The 16,575-nt window shown below is 41.7% G+C and overlaps 1 protein-coding gene across 5 annotated transcripts in view; it reads right to left on the bottom strand.

Moving 5' to 3' along the window:
* TBXAS1 (thromboxane A synthase 1) overlaps window positions 1-16,575 on the bottom strand; it is a 232,164-nt gene that overhangs the window by 128,567 nt on the left and 87,022 nt on the right. For all 5 annotated transcript variants that reach the window (XM_074871842.1, XM_074871843.1, XM_074871844.1 and 2 more), the window contains one exon: window positions 1,412-1,508. In XM_074871842.1, coding sequence (XP_074727943.1) covers window positions 1,412-1,508 — 97 coding nt within the window. The remainder of the gene's footprint in view (window positions 1-1,411; window positions 1,509-16,575) is intronic.

Here is a 16,575-nt window from a genome sequence, read left to right as displayed (position 1 = left end):
ATGACAGATGGATGTACAACCACAAGAGAGATAAACCTCTGACCATAAATGCCTGGAGAGAAAGAAAAGTTTTGCCAAAGGGTGACAAAGCACAGACAGATATAGTCAAATGATGAGGCTGACAAAAAATAAGAGTAGAATGAATATCTGAATGTACCCTTAAAGGAATGCTCTCTAATTTCATAGAGGTGTTATTTGGGCACCAGCTACTGCTATGAATAGTGGTTACAGTCTTCTCCTATCAAATATACAGGAGAAAAGCATGGGAAAGTTATAAACAGGAAGAAATTGGGTTCCTGCATGGGGGTGGAAGAAGGGAAGGGGTGGGAAATTCCTTCAAATACAGAAAAAATGTAGAAAAGACCCTTGCTACACAGAACTTCAGACTAAAGCTTGCACACTCGGATTCTTCCATTCAGAAATGAAGTACAGGCAGAATGGAGGACAACTGGTACAAGTGGTTATTAAATAAGACACAGGTAGTCACAAGATGAACCTCATGTAGCAAAAGAAGCAAGCAAAGGAGACAAGCAGTCTGCAAACAGACTATCTGGTTGCAGAGAGGATTGGGGGGGCAGAGGAGACAGACAGCTGATGAGATGAACTTTTCCCTGAGGGCACAAACAACCCTCCTGAATACATGTGGGTTTATTTGGGCAGGTTTGAGCATACAAAGGGGCCAGCAGGAAGCAGGGAATGGATGGCACTGAGGCAGCGTGCGGTCACAGTAACAGTATTTCCTTGCAAAATGCTGAGAAACCACTGGAAATCTTTACTATCCCTCTAGCCATTCCTCCCTCATTATTTGTTCTAACCAGTACTTGAAAAAGAGCTTTTTAACATATAAGCGTGTAACCAGCAGCATATGTATGTGTGTAAGTCCTTGCTAACTCCAACTTCATTCTTTGCTATTTATTATTTTCAGAGTCATTATGACAAAGCAACATACATTAGCTGTGGGAGGCATGTCCCTGTCCCAAGCAGCCTGCTCCTGCCCTAGAAAGCCTACAACCACAAAACAGATGATGGGCCAGAGAAAGCAAATAATACTGTCCCCATTTTACAGTTTGAGAACCAAGGAAGAGAGCTAGTAAGTGATTTTCCCAGGATTTCACAGGTCAGTGGCAAAACTGGATACTGAAACCCCCTCTCTTCAGCATCCACCTGGTGCCTCAAGTCACAAGTGCAGTGCAGCTCTTTTAAGAACATTCTCTTTCATCCTCAGAGTGTCCTGGTAACAAGAGACTTCGACTGAATGTATACATTGAGTTTATATAGCTTTAAGTCTTATTGAACCATGCTGTACTTTTTCCCCTGTCTGTTTCCAACTCCCTTGTAGTCGCTTTGGTCTGAGCTCAAATTAGCAGTACTACCAATTCCATCCACACAGCCAGCCTTTTTATCTACTTACAGTTCTGTTGGTGAAGTTATTGAAGTTTGTCACTAAGATTTGCTTGATCATCTCTGGTGTGGAGACCACCACAAACATCTGGCGACCAATGTAATACCTACAAAGAAATAAAGTAGAGAGTCATTTTAGCACATTATGACCACCAGAGAAGCATTTCCTTCCCTAAAATACCTCTTTGGCTTGAAAATACTTGCCATGAACAAATATCACGGAAAATATATTCCCTTGGGTAAAGCAGTATCTTTCCCCATCCCTCTCAACTATTAAATTAAGATGCATGGTCCTGGAATTTAAAGGAAACATCTTAAAACCTTTTACTGATTAATCAATACTCACTCAACATTTCAATGTAAAGGTTTACACACTCTATGCTCACTATGAATTCTGTACAATGTGATGTAACATCACTAAACTAAACTACAGAGAGGCAAAACATTAGAAACCAACAACCCAAACAGTCATGAAAGACCTACAAAATCGATTATCCTGCAGTTAGCCACATAAAATGTCTTTCCATGGCAAAGCCCTGTCTACAATGAGGCCTTCCAGAAGTGCCCCCAGGGTGGCTGCTGTAAAGGCACACTCTCACCACTTCTACTAGCACTGGAACTGAGTGCATCTCAGACCCCAGGCTCTGCGTTACCATGAACATAACTGCCTAACAGACACCATCTAAACCTTACATAACACCAATAGAAAAAAAAGAAAAAAAAAGAAAAAAGAAAAAAGAAAAAAGAAAAAAGAAAAAGAAAAAGAAAAAGAAAAAGAAAAAGAAAAAGAAAAGGAAAAGGAAAAGGAAAAGGAAGAAAAAGAAAAAGAAAAAGAAAAAGAAAAAGAAAAAGAAAAAGAAAAAGAAAAAGAAAAAGAAAAAGAAAAAGAAAAAGAAAAAGAAAAAGAAAAAGAAAAAGAAAAAGAAAAAGAAAAAGAAAAAGAAAGAAAAAAGAAAAAAAAAAAAGGTTCACCAAGTATAAAGGAATTAATAGAACTTTAGAAGAAGACTGGGTGACAGGGGTCTCTCTCTGCTTGTACACCCTCTGTCTCTCTCCTCCCAGTTTAATCTGATCTTGTGGAGCCCGGGTTTGTCCTTGGGGGATGTCACACCATTGTAGATGGTGCAGAGGTACTGGGACCCACCCCAACCCCACAACTCCTAGGGGTGCAGAGCTCCCTTCTCCAGCAGCATTCCCCCCAAGGCCCACAGGCACTCCATGCTTGGCTGCTCTGCAGGGGAAGGAAGAAGTACCACCAGCAAGCAGAGGTTGCCTGCAGTCCCTACCTTTGCCAACTGCTGGACCAGAAAGACTATGCAGGCGGCACTGCCTTTGCTCTGCCAGGAGAGAGGAAGAGGAGGCTGGAGGCAGGCACAGGAGGGCCAGGCAGCTCAGAGCAGAACTCAAGAGCAACACCACAGACGCTGCAATACTGTGGTAATATCGATGCCTAATCATTTTGGTATGATATAGCTTAGTATCAATATATTGCTTATCACCTGTCTACATTGCAGCAACAGAACAGACAAGCAAACCCTGGGCTGAATTAAATTTAGTAACTGGAGGTTCCCATGGCAATGAAGCTGCAGCAGCACTGATTTCACCAAGGGCAAACAAGTCAGACAAATATCTTGATTCCAAAGCAGGGTTTCAGAGTCCACCTTGACCCCCATACCACCAAAACTCATAACAAACAAATGGCAGAGAAGAACAAGAAAATAATTTTCTTCCTGGTGGGTTTCCAGAGGGAACTGTTATTTCCCAAATCCATCCACACAGGTTCCACTTGAACTTTAGATACAGGTGGTACGGTCTATTAAAATAAACCTTTTTCACCTCTCCCAGTTTGCTAAACCACAGCAAAGTAGTTGCCTGTTAATGGTCAAATTTTCTTCAGAATCCTAACAGGTGCATAAGAAAGAGCTGAGGCCTCATTTTAAAGAGTGCTTTGATCATAGTCTTTGGCAAAAGAGGATAATGCCCTACGTGCCCCTTCTGCATGTACTTTGTACAATTTCTCTGGCATCAGAGAGGGAAAGCAAGCTCCCAAGGTGAAGACCTGTGCTGCTCCCAACCTTTCTGGGATGGTCAACCATGAATACTGACCTCTCACACTCACACCTTGCTTTTCTCTTCCCCTCTCCCAAGTTTATCAAGTTCCTTGTCTCATTTAATGGTTAGTGACTGATGGTCCTCCAACACACAGCTTTTCACAGGGACTAAATCCCTAACACCAGATTCCAAATCTGAATCAGAAGCTGATTATGTCTACCCAGATAGCTTAACTCTGACCACCACGAGGCATCACATGATACATCATGCAAAGCACGTATGTGTGTGTGTGTGAGAGACACTTCTAGTTTATTTCAAATTTGGGAAGTTGCAGAGCTCCAGCTTCGGTCCACTGGAATAACAGGACAGTACTCGCAGTTGGAGTCCTTATGTCACAGTGCACTTTGGGCTTGAAAGCATTTAGGACTAAAATTTGGGACAGGAGCATCTCCTACTCAAGCTGCTTTTATGAGAAAGTGACTCACAAGCCAAGCTTATGCAAACAAATCTATTCATCATCCTCCAACTCAGACCAGTCACCCGAACTTCCAGCTCTGCTTCCACAGCTAAGCTCTTTCTTTTTTATTTATTCTTTTCTAACTTTCTATCTATAGGCACCTGTTTTTCCTTTCTTTATCCAGTTAAGAAATAAGGGCAGAGAAGGAGGGGAAAAAATCCCCTAAATTTAATAAATTGAAAATACTGAAAAAATCTCTTAAATTGCTTTTTAAGCAAAGCTCTGCCAGGTTTTAAGGAATGACTGCTGTAAAGCACACACAGACTATCATCTTTTATTGTATCCCAAACAGTAAAAGCTCTCTTCCTGGCTTTTTCCATTCTCCTACCTTCTGTATATAATCTTTCTAACCTTTTCTAGGACACAAAAAGAAGAGAGTGTGTTTGGACATGCTTTGGAAGCCAAAATCCACAGGCTAGGAGCATAACTTCCATGATTTTCCCCTGAAGTTAAGGAAAAAGGACAAGTAGAACTAAGCATGAAACAAGATCATCTGAGCTACTTCATTTAGCAAACACAGGTCCAGAACCTGCAAAGTCACCAGAAAGATGAGTTTTAACATATTTAAAATCCTTTGCAGGATCAAGGCCTCGGTCACAAACGAAGAGGATACCTCCCAGCTAGGTTTGTTTTTTTTTTTTTACATGTTCTAAAATGGCAAGTAAAAGATAAAATCCTCCTGAACAATAATCTATTCATCCCAAGTAAATAACATATTCACCCTTGCCATGTAACTTCATTTTGATTCTGTATTACTACATGAGGATATCACCAGTCTCACATAGATTTATTATTGAACGAAACCTGATATTCTTGTCAGATTTTAATAAATAAGAGTTTGAGAAAAACAAAAGCCTCCTGGCAAGTGCATTACAAATAGATTCATGAATAATTTAGGACAGCACTTTTTATTAACTTTCTCTAGGTTAATCTTTTCACAGGGCTTGTCCACACACAAAATTCCTACCTTTAACTACAGTGATACAGTACCATTACACTGCTTGACCCAACCCTTTGTAATATTTTCATGTAGGGCTTTCAGGGTGTAATGCAAATGCTTAGGACTATCTAGCTCAATCCTGCAGAGAAACAAGAATGGTGTCCTCAGAGCGATGCAATCCTGTCCACATGGAAATCTGTTGCAACACTGCATACCAGTAAAAATAAATTTCATGACCCACACATGAATGTAATTTTCCTGTGTAGATGAAGCCTCAGTTATTTAAGTTATGCTGTTGGAGTAATTCCTATTAAATTTCAGTTTAAGCTGTGGCGCTCTAAAATAGAGCAAAAAATCCACATTTTTAGACCAGCAGTGTTAGCTCCATTGGAAGGTGAGACAGGAAAGACCTGACACCAGTACAACAACAGCGTGAGGTCAGCGTTAGCTTCCTCCAGCAGATGAAAGGGTGGATGATGAGCCATCGCCCCAGTGGGCTGCCAGTGCAGAAGCGGGCAGCCCTGTGCTCGAAGCTTTCAACAGAGGGCATGGATCCACTCCCAGAAATTGTGGAAAAGGCAGTCGTGTTTACCAAAGGGCTCACAGGTCAAGAAGGGCGTTATGTTACAGTATATTGAGCAAAGGAAGTTCATCTGCATCCAGAGTGTTTTAATAACTGAAGAGGCTACAAACACCCAACACACTCAACTGCAGCAGTTTGGTTTGTAAGAGCAGATAAGCACCACTCTTATGTCAATTATGAAAAGGACAGAGACTTCTGCCTTGTGTTCAGGTTTCACCCAAGACGTTGTGGTTCTCTTTGCAATGATTTAGTCATTAAGTAAACACACGTCTTCTTTTATCCACAACAATAAGCAGCAACCCAGCAATGATTTCTGCTATTTTGCACATGCACCACCATTGCTTTCTACAGAGATGTGTCCCAAGTGTCTCAACCTGGACCTAGTGCCTGCCATGGCCATGGCTGCAAAATTTATGCCATGGAGGTAAGAGATGCCTGCCAAGTCCAACCACGGGCTGAGGTAGGAGCATGAGACAAGAGGCACGCTGGACTGCCCATCCCCTCCTGCAACACCCAAGCACATTGCCTCCCTTTTCAACGTTTACCAGGGACCCCCCCAGGAATGCAGATTTCTGTTCTCAGGCGATGTAGGAGATCAGTCAGCAACTTTTAATTTGAAGGACCAATTTAGCATTATCCTTTCTGTGCCCCCAAGCTCGTTCTGGCCACACTGCACAGTCATCTGCTGCTGACAGCACCCCCCCCGGGTCCTGAGCCACGGACGTACTCTCAGAGCAAAGCTCACAGCAACGTTGCCTTACTCTGCAGGAAAAGATGGAGTGCGCACGCAGTACATCATGGCAAAGGGCCATATGTTTTTGTATAACACCCGTGTGGGAAACACCTGCAACCCTTTCACCTTGTTTATAGTGCTGCTGTCAATTCACAGAAGGCTTTGATCTCCCTATCTATTATCAGTCCCATGTATTACAAACACATCACATTAATCATAAAACACATATATGCTGTTAGGCAATAAACAAGGCTTTCTTTTCTATGCTGCAGTCTGGTAAAGTACACAAAGATCATCTGGAAAGCTAAATGAAAATAGAAAATTTTATTATCTTTATCTTCCTCAGGGAAGAGCAAAGAACAAAGAACAAAAAAAAGAGGGGGGAAACAGAGAGGTATGCAAAGAGGCAGATATACAAGGGAAAAGGTTAATTTTCTTAGGAGACATTTCCTCAAAACAAAAGTTCCTCGATCACTCTGCCTCTTTTGTTTAGAGACAACCATTCACTGCAGGCAAAGAAACGCAAAAATGAATAGTGCACTGCTTGTTTAAAATAGGACTGAAGCCTGGCATTACTTGCTTAATTATTTCAGAGGTCAGCAAATTGATTTGTCATGAGCACTGTCCCCTTCCATCTCTTGCAGGCAATTCAGACTCTGTAGGACTAAGCGATATGTCACAAACAGCTGCAAAGCCCAAACACAGTCTTCACAGAAAGGGTTACTTTGGGTTGAGAGGAAAGGAAAGGAGGGGACAAAAAATTGTCAGGTACCGTGAGTCCCATTATTATTTGTGTTATATTAGCAGCTAGAGGCCTCCAAGGTCCCCAGGACCTAATTTAGCATGAGTTACACATAAGTAGAAGGCTTATTCTAGGCCTGTGGAGTCCACAATTTAAATAAGCAGGAGCGACAAACAGTGGGGAAAACAAACAACGTCCTCCATTTTCCATCCGAGGGACTAGCGCACAGGTAGGTAGGGAGGAGCCGGGAATTGTCAGCAATCACCTATTGGTTCTGATTCCCTGTGGGAACAGAACTCCTCAGCTGCCATGCACACCTGGAAATCCCACACTGGCTTTGTTCAGGCAGGGGGAAGTCTGCTGGAAAGTTGGGAGCTAACTCCTGTGCCACTTCTCCTGCATCCTGGGCTGTGACTCTAGCTGGCAGGGTGCCCTCCTGGACTATTTTTGTAAAGCACTGACAAGCTGAGTATCTCTGGATTAGAGAACTAAAAAATGTACGTTACCACTTGAGGAAAGGAAAAAAAAACCCAAAAAACAAAACAAACAAAAAAAAAAAAAACAAAAAACCCCCAAACAAACAAAAACAAACAAAAAAACCCACAAAAAAAAACCCCAAAAAACACCCCCCCCCCAACATCCTAGAAACAGGTGAACTTACTGCACATGAAAATGAAGCCCTGGTAGCATTGAGCAGTCTCAGGCACAGAGAAAAGTTTCAAAGCACAGCTCTGCCAACACACATGCCTCAGCCGGAGACTAATCCAACCCATTGTGTAAATTCATGAAAAAGAAGACATGGCCACAGTGATTTCTATTTAAGAATAAATTGTTCCTCATTTCCTTTTTCGATGAACTACGCTTCTTTTCATGCCGTGAAAGCTTTAAAATAAGCACATAGAACTATTAATTTAATTCCTGACTGTATTAAAAATATCATGTAACCAGATGCCCAGACACTCGCGCACACTTTCTGCACTGCTCTGTATTGCTATGCATCCACCTCTTTGTCCACATACCCAGGATTAAAAATGCTATCTTCTACATACCAAGAACCTCTGCGCTATCTCAAACTTGCACCTTGCCAAAAGACCTCTGTTTTCTGACATGCTTAAGGAAGTATCAAAAAAGGAAGAAAATTCTGGGATTATTTATATTCTCCCCACCACTAAAAGCACAGCTATTTTTAAAGGAGCTCCTCCCTTGTCAGGTGCAGTAAGAGACTAGCCGTACGAAAGTAATATATTTAGGGTTGACAACAAGGAGAAGGAGGGCTGATTGGGGCCATTGCAAGGTACAGACCTGGTAGAGTCTTTCAAGAACCTTACACCAGGGTGCAAACAAGATCTATTTCTGGGCATCTCTAACCCCAGCTGGGGTTTAGCAACTTGAGGGTGTCACACATATTTACTAATCCCTTCCCCCTTCCAAGTGAGCAGTGCAGGAGACGCAGACTCTGCATGGCTGTGTTAATTCATTCATGAAATGAAGTAGATGACATTTACCCACATATAAGGAATGACAGGGATTAAATTAAACTCACAAAGTGCCATGGAGAGAAAAAAAAACACCTCTGAATTATACAAGCATATTTGGCAATTTATGTCCATTTGGTTTTCTGAGGAAATCTGAGTCCAGATACAAGTGCAAGTACAAAAACTCATGCCCACATTCAGGGGTTGGGAAGAAAAGCAGCAAAGGGGATGGACATGGATAACAGAATCAGGTTTTTTTCTTGCTCAGGTGGGCTGCAGGAGAAGCTGGGCGCCAGGACAGCGTGGAGCTGCAGGGTCCTGAGCCGTGCTCCTCCGCAGCTGGGGAGCCGCCTCTTCCCAGGGCTGGTGGGGGTTATTTTTATCCTGGCAACTGGGCTAAGATGATTGCCACCACCGCCACCACCGCTCCACGTGCTTGCATCATACCGCTAGTGCTGATTAGCTACATCAGTATTCCACTTCATTAATGCGAAATGAAAGCTGTAAATAGGGTACTGCTTTTACAGGATGCTACTGGAAATGAGAAGCACTGTGATATTAATAAGAAACCAGTTGCTCCTCCCGCCTGGGTATGCGGTGCTATTGCTACTGGCTGACACTGAAAGCGCTCATAGCTCTTCACCTCGGCAAGAGTGCCAGAAGAAGGTTTCTAAATCTTTTCCCATGGTGTTTCCCACCAAGCTTGGACTGTATTAGTCTGTGTTTTGTTACCCATGTTTAGACTGTGACATTTTCACCAAAGCTTGTTTTGTCTGTGCTCGTTAAAGCACAGTATGCCTGACTGACCTCATGTGATGGTGCAGCAGACGTTTCCTGTGGGTTTCAGCATATTTCTGTGCCCGGCCTTCCTGTGGGTTTGTGAGACATGGTGTGAGAGCAGTCTCATCTCAGTCTCTTTGCACCTAATTCACTACCAAAGTACTCCTCTGCCATACCCTGAGAGAAAAACCATCAGGTTACTATTTCCAGAACACTGAATTACTATTTCTAGGTAAGGCTACATCTGGGAGATAGCAAACTTTCTGTGTCTCCTAACTTCACTTGCTACCATCTACACACTGTTCATTTGTATGGATTTGTATGAGTCTATTATTTATATTCAGCAGTGCTACCTATTTTTATCAGTGCAGTGAAAAAAAACAAGGATACAAGATGGCTGAGGAGGATAAGCAAACAATGTTACTTGGGCTAAACAAGGACGGCCTTTTCTCCATCTTATTTTTTCCACATAAGGGAGGGAGAGGGATCTGCTCAGTGCTTATCCTGCTTTCTAGTCAGAAGCTCTAAGCAGCTTCTCTTGACAGACAGGTAAACAATTTCTGGGAAACAACAGGCAGTATTACCTTAGCAGGGCTACAGCCATTTTGTACAAGATAAATGGAGACAGAGCACTGCACTTGAAGAAGATGAGGGATATGACTGGGATGCTACATCAAATAATAAGGCTGAGAGAACACGTAGAAGAGGGCCGTGCGGTGCAGGGCTGCTTTCTAGCAAAGCAGGGGAGACCCATCCAAACGGGTGGCCATGAAGCCAGGGAGGATCCTCAGTGTCCCAGAAAGCTGGAGAACGTGCACGTGTCATGGTGCGGGCTCCAAGGAAAATCTGGGGACAAGGGACAAAAAGAAGAGAGCATATGTGCAACCATATGGAGAAAATGAAACAAGAAAGAGGTCAAAGGATTTAAATATAATTTGTGATACTACGACATTGCAAGATACAGCAAGCTATAAAACAGGTCGACTATAATAAAACCACAAGTGTAATAAAGTTGCTAGTTACACGTACATCCATCACTAAACATATAAGCAAACACATTTCAAGATGACTGAAACAAAACCTGTGTGATCTGACTTCTGCTTCTCATAAAGCATATCTGACCATGATAAAATTGAGGTTTGTATTATTTTTCCTCCCTGAGACTTGACATCAGGGTACAAAGAAAAGCCATCCATAAGTCTGCATTTCTGCAACCTTCATCTTGCATATTCTTTACATATCATGGCCAGGACTCAAGTACGACTAGAGTTTTCCACATCTCCAGTTTTGGTTAGCCATTTAAGCCCTGAAGGAAAGAAAAGTCTTTCAGAAAACACTGAGTATCTCTATCTGCTGAAAAGTCATGTCCTCATACATATCTTCAAAAGAGTCATTCAGAACACAGATATTCAAAACCAGTACGCTGTTTCTGTTTGTTTTAATTCTGCACTTTCTCTTCGATTTCTTCATAGGCAAGACAGCTCATGTGCCTCCTGTAAATACGATCAGCAGTAGTGGATGATACAATATTTTATTTTTGCATGTGTTAAAAATAAACATATACATCATTTTCTTTCAGTCTACTCCTTCTTACTGGCATTTTGATCTTAAATCAATGAGAGAGTTACAATATATTGCACACCACCTCTTTTTGTTCCTTTGCTCTGTTTATGTTAATGCAGACACATGTTGTCTTAATATTAGAAAATATTAATTCTTCATAGATAGGACTCAATATACTGATTTATTGCATCATAAACATAACAAGATGAAATGAGTAAGCCAAATTGAGTTTTTCATAACTACACATGCATACACTGTTTTGTTGAATAAGAAACAAGAAACAAGACACTTTGACTTGGTCATGGCTACCAGCCTGAAGATATCTGAAGTTTAAGCCAATGAAAGCAGGGTTTCATAAGTGGCAAGCAATGGGCAACCCATTCATCTAGTTTGCATGCAATAAAGACACAGATCCCAGCCCACACTGGACAGCCTTACTCAGACAAGTAAAGGTCTGCCAGAGTGGCCACGAGAGGGACAGTCATTGGGACTTGCTTTTCTTTCCTGATCTGCCTTAAAAAAAAATGTTGAAACAAAGAAAAAAAAGGATAGTAACCACCTACTGAGCTCCTGGGAATGTACGTTTTTATGCTACAGCATACAAAATGCACCCAGGAAAGATTCATTTTTTAAAATCCTTGCATACCTATGGTAGCGTGTACTTTTTCTATATATTCTTAAGATCTACACACATACACACAAAATCATTTAATTTTGTTAATGCATTATTAAATGCACACTAAGCCCAATAAAAGTAATTTCCCAATGCTTTATGCATTTATCATGAAACCACTAGCAGAATTCTTTACAATAAAAATGCTAGCTGTACACATGACCAAACTAAATTATCTTGGGAAATGGCTAATACCTGACCATGTGGAAACGTTAGAAAGCAGGGCTTTGTTATAGGACTAGAAGGAAAAAATAGATGTATTTTCTTACAGAAAAATTGCAATGATAAAAATATTTTTAATAGTAAAAAACACTGCAGCTCCAGGAAATTTTCCTGAATCAATTCAATCTGTTTGTGCCAGACTTTAAAAACCCATTAAAAATAACCATGATAAATTTCCTAACCTCTTTTAGTGCACCATGCAGAAGACAAAGGAAACTGCAATTCAACAGAGATAGAAAAGAAAGAAAAGAACGGAAAAACCTGATAGCTTGTGCATCAGTGGTAATATCCTTGCTAACAACAACGGGCAAATCTGCGCTACAAAGGACAAGAGGAGCAGGAGTGATGTGTACAGCTGACAAAGGCACTCCAAAGTAATGACTTCCAGGAAAATCTGCTGTTACAAATGGACAACACACTGCTGAGAAGTAGTTGAGTCACAACTTTCATAACATGGAAAATTATTTCAGCCTAAAAATGGATGTATTGAAAAACAGGATGTATTTGACTCTGGTAAGGCACTATGGGGATAACATCCTACAAACAGCTAACTTGCTCACCTGGTTTAAATTATTAAACCTTGCTGAGATACATGCATATTCAGTCATTTTTCCCAAAACAATGCACAGACATAAAACACAGATCGTGTTTCAAACAGTAATATTAGTAAGAGCACTACCTAGTTGACCTATTTTCCATTTATTGCCTTTTGTGTCTTATCAGTTGTAACAAACATGCTTCTTTTGCTGCTCCCATTTTTAGTGGGGCAGAAGGGAGCAATTGTATAACCAATGGCATATACCTCACCATATCCTAAAACAACCCATATTGTTGAGGATGGAAGAGTACATTTAGCCCTCTCCTCTTCCACGGACGTTTCACTGTGGAACAGCAGGTCTTGTTCATCCACTTCCTTCTGACAGCCAGCCAGGGCACAACGTATCACACCGACGCTGGCACCCGATTCCCACATGCGCACTGCACACATTTGAGCTCTCTTCACAGCTGCATTAAACAGCTGTCCCAGGCCCACATCTGGCTGCGCAGGACACGAGCGATGTAGACTCAAGAATTTCTCCTCTTTGGCTCAGGCACAGCTGCTTGGCTAAAGACCTCAGGACTCCCGCGGACCTGCCTCATTTCTGAGTCATCCCAGTAAATGTTATCGTCCAACACCACTTTGCTATGTTACTCCCCAAATCCTCTGATCTCTGGAGTCTGCTTGAGAGGTCTCCTAGAGCCCTTCCCTCCAAATGGTTGAGCATACATGAAACACCAGCAGTCATACTTAGGATTTCTGAGAACATTTCTGAACCAAACATTGCATTTTTAATTGCTCAGATTCTGCATAGAAAAAAGGGAGAACAAGTAGATTTGTAAGCAGACCAATCTAAGCACTTCATATTCCTTCTAAATACACAGGTATGGGGCAAGATCAAGCAACTCGATCCTCACGCAATGACAGAGGTATAGCAAAGATACAACCCACTGAATCTATTCATAACCTCTATAAACAAAGCAAAAAAAAACCCAACAGCACAACTGTAGGATGAACTATCACTGAAGTAAATATATTGATCTAGCAAAAATGATTGAAGACTGACAATAAAAGGGTTATAAATGCTTAGAAGAAAGAGAAAGCAAAAACACAAAACCAACCCACTGAAAAACTCCCACCTGCATTCACAGGGAAAAATGGACTGGAACAATAAAACACAATGGCAGTGCCTGTACGTCTTTGATAGCTGCCCCTCCCAAAAGCTGGAACAATCTTGCTATAAACCAAGCAAATGAAAATGTAAATGCACGAGCAATCGTCTGGGGGATTCAGATGCTTCGTGTCCTGTAGGCAAAGAAGGAAGGGGGAAAAGGTAGGAAAGCAAGGGAAGGCACCACTTTTAATATTTGTAATTATTGATCATGCTCTCCTCACCTGGAGCCTTTTTAATCCAGCAGAGACCTTACAGTTAAATATGCAATGCTGGCTGCATGGCAGCATTAGCGCTGCCAGCAACACCCGCTTGTCCTCTGACCTCAGCGCCATCCGTGGCTCCGGCTCCTCCAGCAGGCAGATTTTTAGGCGTGCTGGCTGGAGAGAATCACGTGAACAGCTGCCTGCAGAAATCCAATGTTCAAAATGGCAAACTCAAAAGAAGCATGGGATGGGGAAATACGCTGAACGCAATGCCCAGAGCAGTCCTGTGAGTACGTATAAACACAGTGGTGTATCAAAGGGGTATCAGGGTCTACTTGAGGGCTTACAAACTGTGCATTCGTTTAAATATTTTGCTAAGGAAATGAACATGAGGAAAATTATGGTAGTTTCACCTACAGTGATTCTGTTCTTCACTATTGATGAAAATCCAATTGCGTTAGTTTATTTGCAAAAGCAAATAAAATGCCACTGACGCAAGAGAAAAGATGGGTCTGTAGTAAGAATAAGTTCAGGTACTTCGAGTATTGATCTTCCCGTTTTGCAATACACCTCTCTGCCTCAAAAATCTGAATTTAAATTACTTTAATAGAAAATAATATTTAATAGCTAATGCCTTCCCATGTGACATTATGTTACCATCTGACCTATTTTAACATTTGTCTCTGTGCTGCACTTGTAGACCTACTTTCTCTTTCTCCTGTCCCATGCATAGGTTATTTCCTACTGGGCCAAGTGGACAGCCAGTGGACATATAAAATTGTTAGGCTGCTTTGATAACATTTTACTTTGGCCCTTCACACAGAGTATTTCATAAGATGTTCCGTGTGATAAAAGGTCCCAAAGAACTGAGATCTTCTCATAATGTCACTTTGAAAGACTCTGCAGCAATTCCCAGTGTCCTTGCCAAGATCTTTTTTCAATAAAATAGATTCCAACATTGACAGAAAAGCTTGGATTATTGCTGAGTGATAAAATGTCTACTGCTAGCCCTTACAGAGTCAGAACATTGCTCCCAACTCACTCCTTTTTCTGTAAACTACTTTAAGATGTCTGGATATGTCTTAAAATTTGCTGTACAAAACCTAATTTTATTCAATAGGTACCATCATCCAAAAATCGAAGTTATATAACATGAGAGACACCTAAAAACATTGGGTCAAGATCCTCAGATAGTCACGGCTCTATGCCTTTAGTGGAGCTACACTGAAGTAAACAACAGCTTGAAGGTCCAGACCACTATTTTCAGGCTTGTTTACATGAGGGAAGAGAGGAGATTCTGGGACAAGACATGATCTGAATGCTAATAAAATTAGACTAGAAAAAACTCCTATGCGAGCACACCCCTACAGGTACAATAATTGCTGGGGGAGATGGTCAGTTTTTTGCCTGATGTAGTTTGTCATTCCAGAACTGCTGTGTCTGTGCATAGGAGGTTTTCTGACGTTACTATAGCTGTTTAATTATACCAGTACAATTTTATCAGTATGACTAAAATAAATCCTCCTTCGAGACAAGCCCTCAAGTTTAGCCACCAAATTTAATGGAAGGAAGGAAAGATTCACAATCCCCAGAGTAATGGTGGCTCAGCTCATTCCATGCTCCCCAAGCTAGAAAAAAAGTAAATAGAATAACAGCTGACAACAACTTCTTCCTCTGCAGTGGGGCATACTTCTGCCTATTGCCTGATGAAATCATACCCAGTTCACTACCAGCAGAAGGTCTGACATAAAGCAGACTCTCCAGGGAAAGAAGAGAAGTAGTCGAACAGAGAAAAAGGGTAATTTGAAGATGGTGCCAAACCAACAAAGAAGAAGGAGATATTTTGTTTCCCTTACTACTAATAAAACATAGTAGACTAAAATTGATCCCCAGACTAATAAGGTAGAGGAAAAACTAAAACCTATATATGACAAAACAATAAAAAAGTAATGAAGAGATTTATGGAAGTACATAAAAACCTTAGAATGACGTAAAAATTGTCAGGTCATGTTACTGTTTTCAGCTCAAGATGGGTAAGAAAAACAGGGAGAAATAAGAATTAGAGCATGGAGGAAAGATAGCATAGGGCTGAAGAGGATGGAGAGAAATAAGAGAAAGAAAACAAAGCAGGAGCAAATATTTAGAGGGGAAAAAAATCACAGCAGAATTAAAGCATGGATACAAAGCCCACAAGACAAGGTTGTCAATGTAAAAAGAAAAACAGAACAAACACCAGAGCCAACAAAATGGTGGCACCATTGAAGGACAACGGGCAGCAACTGATGGGTAGCACCTCTGTAGATACCTGGCGAACTGTGGTCATCCTCAAAGAGGAAAATAAGACTATTTCTAAGAAACTAAAGAAGACACATTCCCAATCCATTCCTGTGCAAGGCTTTGGTGTCCTAAGGGGCAGAGGCCCCACAGAGTCTTGCCTGAGGACTCCCCAGCATGGTGACAGGGGGTCTAAGCAGCATCTGCATCCTAGAGCTCCTCTCAGGTGGGTGCGAGGAGGAAACAGAGCCATGGATGCTCCAGCCTGCGCTGGGGCTCGCAGGGAATGGGGACCTGCAATGGGCTGCTGATTTGCTGTTTCTTCCCTGCATCCTTCCTTTCCAGTCCCCAGTGAGGAATATGTGGGGAAGGGAAATCCCTTTTGCTTGATGTTTCTCATAGCACACAAGAAAGCAGACACAAGCTGCCTTTGGATTTCTTTGGGCTGCCACCGTGAAGGGTAAACTGGCAGTAGGGAGTCACCTGGAGAGGCAGTAACCTGACTCTCCTGGGAAATGTTCAGCAACCAAGTAGGGCAGGAAGAGCTCCTGAGTCGCAGCATTAAAGTTGATCTGCTTCAAAGGCTGCCAAGAAAGGAAAGGGGACATGCACACATTGGGAGGGATGATGCATTTTCCTCCCTCTGTGTAGAGCAGGGGGAAATGATTCAGGAACTTCATTAAAAAATTTCCGTGCATGGCACTG

The sequence above is a fragment of the Strix uralensis genome, chromosome 5 (assembly GCF_047716275.1).
Source record: "Strix uralensis isolate ZFMK-TIS-50842 chromosome 5, bStrUra1, whole genome shotgun sequence".
In the NCBI taxonomy this organism is placed as follows: Eukaryota; Metazoa; Chordata; class Aves; order Strigiformes; family Strigidae; genus Strix; species Strix uralensis.
The sequence above is the reverse complement of the archived record's forward strand: the minus strand, read 5'-3'. Positions and strand labels throughout refer to the sequence as shown.